Raw genomic sequence first — 3,342 nt, 5'->3', positions numbered from 1 at the left:
TATATATATGTGCGCGCGCGCGTGTATTACATACTAAAAATATACATATTTTATAACTTTTCGGCAAGTCAATGCAATTAATTAGTTTCAAACCAACCCGCCAGTTTTGTATTTTGTCCGAAAATAATGTTAAACATAAATGTTTAATACTGAAGAGGAAAAATATGAAGCTAGATTCTTTATGTCTTAATTACTTACAGAATTTTCATGGCAAAAGTATTCATCCACCAAATGTATGTGTTGAAGATGAGATAGTCCACATTCTTCCAGTTCTTGCCATGCTTCTCGATTGATTCAGGCATGATGATCCGGTCTAATATACTATGGAAGTTTGGATTATCTGAATTTGATTCCACCAGAAATGGAGCCCAGTAAAATTCCACTGTGGCATTATAATCCTACATTTTTACATTCACATTGTTACTAAAGAAAGAAAACTCAGGTGGACTTATTATATAGAGAATCTGTCTGTCTCCCCATTGATGACCCAATCCATCTAATCAAGATTAAATATTAAGCAACACTATTCATTTAGTTAAATGATCTAACTTACATACACATATCAAGAGCTATATCCAAACATCTATATAATGGCATCGTTTATCCCGATATTCTTTTTTATTACTGTAGCAAATGATTGTTATATACCTATAATAACATTTGACATCTAAATCTTATTTGATTGTTATAAATAAAAAATTACGCAAAAAAGTCATTTTTCAAATAAGAAAATTGTTAGAAAAGTAAATAAGATATTTAAATTTAAAATCTCAACAGATATTCATGGTTTATTAGTTAATAATTTTAAAAAGCTAATAAATTATTGTGCTATACAAAATATCTTATTAGATTTCTATGTTATAGAATATATTCAGATATTTTATTTCTATATTTGACTTTATGACGCCAAAGTTGTAGCTAGTGCTTTAAATATGAGAATAAATTACATAAACGAAAGTGGATAATTTAGTAAAATCAATAAAAATTAGTATTACTATGGTGAAAAGCAAAATCAATCAATATTTGGGTAGGACTGTTATAGATAGTTAATTTTACATAGTATACCAATATAATGATGGCTGCTACTTATTGTAACTTGCATTATATACCAGGTTACCAATTAATTCTGTTCTTTATGGAGGATAACATGTCATTATTTTGTATGTGAGAATTTTTACTTTAAAAAATCACAAGCACTTATTTTTTTTGGATAAGCTATTTTTTAGTTTATGCGTAAAAGGAAATAAAAAAATTTAGTATTCCAAAATATATTTTTTTCACTAAAAACTTGGTCAACACCTTCATTCTCTAAATATTATATTTTTTAAATTAGAATCTTATGGAAATGTACCGAAAAAGATACTATTTACCAATGACTAGCTATTTTAGTCACGCTACCAAAAATAGCCAAAAAAATTACCAATGATATACAATACTAAAAAATATAAACATATATCGATTGAAAATATATTGATGAGGCAATATACAAAATTTGGCGAAGTTTGAAGGTGAATTAGACTAGTTTGGAGTCAAAATTCATTATCAATGATATACAATATTACCAAAAAAAGAAATTAGGCAAAAAATAATTTTTTTTTTCAATGGGTATGGTTAGAATTCGTTGAAAACATATAGATAATGCAATATATAAAATTTGAGCAAGATTGGGAGTGATTTAGTATCAAAATTCGTAATTAAAATCCAGTGTAAAAAACTTCTGCGACACATGTATCAACATGTATCTCACATATAGGTATACATGAATATACATGTAATACATATTTGATACACATATGATACATATGTGATACACAAAGAATACACATTGTGATACACAAATTATCTTTTTCTATGTTCATCTTCTACTTTGAATTTTGAATTCAAACCACCTCCAAATTCCGCTAAATCATCCCAAAACTGAGATTCAAACTCCTAAAGATGTACTCAATCTATTCCAACAACACCCACCTTTATTGTCTACAAATAGCTAATTGGTTAATATTGATAGTATTTGGATAATATTAGTAATATTTTATAAATTAACCAATTTTTATACTAAGTTGCTTATGGGTGGACAGAATTGGTAATTTTCGTTTTTAAAATCACCACTTTTGACCTTTTAAAAGCTTGGGCCAAACAGGCTCTTAACCGCGGTTATAACTTAAATAGGAGCAATAAATAAGGTGTTTCCTAAGAGGAGTACGAGTCATGTATGAGGGCATAATCATTGTCTTGGAGAGAAGTATACATGAGATAATCAAAGCTAACGCTGCTTCTTTAAAAGGGGAAAAGCGAAGATATATACCTCGATTTTGAAAATAGATAAAGAACCAGTCTTGTTTAAGCTTTTTCTGCCTGGTGGAACTACTGATTGAACCAAACAAACCATGGATTCCCATTGGTTTCTGTTCAGCGAATCTCCAACAAACATGAGTCTCTTGTTCCTCAGTTTCTCAAGCAGCAACCTTGGTTCAAACCTATAAATTTAAATACCAAAATGTTATTGAAATAGAAAGATAATGAAAGACTAAAAAAATCAAGAAATCAGAAAATGATCCACGTCATACTTGGGTAAAGAACAGTCTCTGGGTTGCCACCTCCAATTCTGATACATGGAGTCCTTTCTTCCATTTCTCATGCAAGTGACCTGTGCTGTGAGAAACTCACATTCAGGCTCTTGGTAAATAGGGTGAGTGACACTGTCATAAACCCATTGCCCTGTAAAAAGATCACAATCTTCAGGTGGCAACTCAATATTCTCCTCTTCTAAATGAGTAGGCATTTCAACTTTTTCTGTTTCTGTTTTTCCTTCAGCTTTCACTAAGTCTTGTATAAAGAAACCCTCTCTTCTTAAATTCATCACTACAGATGAAACTTTGTTAATACCAAGAGTTTTGATCATGGAAAATGGGAATTCAGTAATTATCTCGACTTCCTCATAGTACATGAAGCATCCAAAGAGGAATATGGAAAATACGATCACAAATATGGACAGATTACTGTTCCATCGCCCACACTTCTTCATCCTTAATAACATGGGAAGTAAATTATATGCATAAGGAGTAGAAGAGGATGTGATGGGGAAAGATTAATGGTGACAATAGAAAATATAGAGGAAGAAAAGAGTGAAAGATAGACCAACATATTCGAATTATTTTTTTTTTTTGTTTCTGTTAAGAGTTTAATTGGTTGTTTTATTGAGATTTGGTGAAATGGATTTTTCTGAGTATCAGCGGCTGGAGAGTTGTCCTTCTCATGTATAGAAATATGTTTATCATCTATTTGAAACTACTTTGTTCCTCCTACTACTCCAGCAAACTAACAACTAGCTAGTGTATATAT

General features: G+C 30.3%; 1 protein-coding gene across 1 annotated transcript in view; it reads right to left on the bottom strand.

Moving 5' to 3' along the window:
* Positions 1-3,183, bottom strand: part of LOC109225696 (protein ESKIMO 1-like) — a 4,581-nt gene extending 1,398 nt beyond the window's left edge. The window contains exons 1-3 of the mRNA XM_019390448.1: positions 2,568-3,183; positions 2,306-2,477; positions 199-398 (exon numbers count right to left, since the gene is read on the bottom strand). Of these exons, the coding sequence (XP_019245993.1) occupies positions 199-398; positions 2,306-2,477; positions 2,568-3,037 (842 nt within the window). The 5' untranslated portion in view covers positions 3,038-3,183. The remainder of the gene's footprint in view (positions 1-198; positions 399-2,305; positions 2,478-2,567) is intronic.

The sequence above is a fragment of the Nicotiana attenuata genome, chromosome 5 (assembly GCF_001879085.1).
Source record: "Nicotiana attenuata strain UT chromosome 5, NIATTr2, whole genome shotgun sequence".
Classification (NCBI taxonomy): Eukaryota; Viridiplantae; Streptophyta; class Magnoliopsida; order Solanales; family Solanaceae; genus Nicotiana; species Nicotiana attenuata.
The sequence above is the reverse complement of the archived record's forward strand: the minus strand, read 5'-3'. Positions and strand labels throughout refer to the sequence as shown.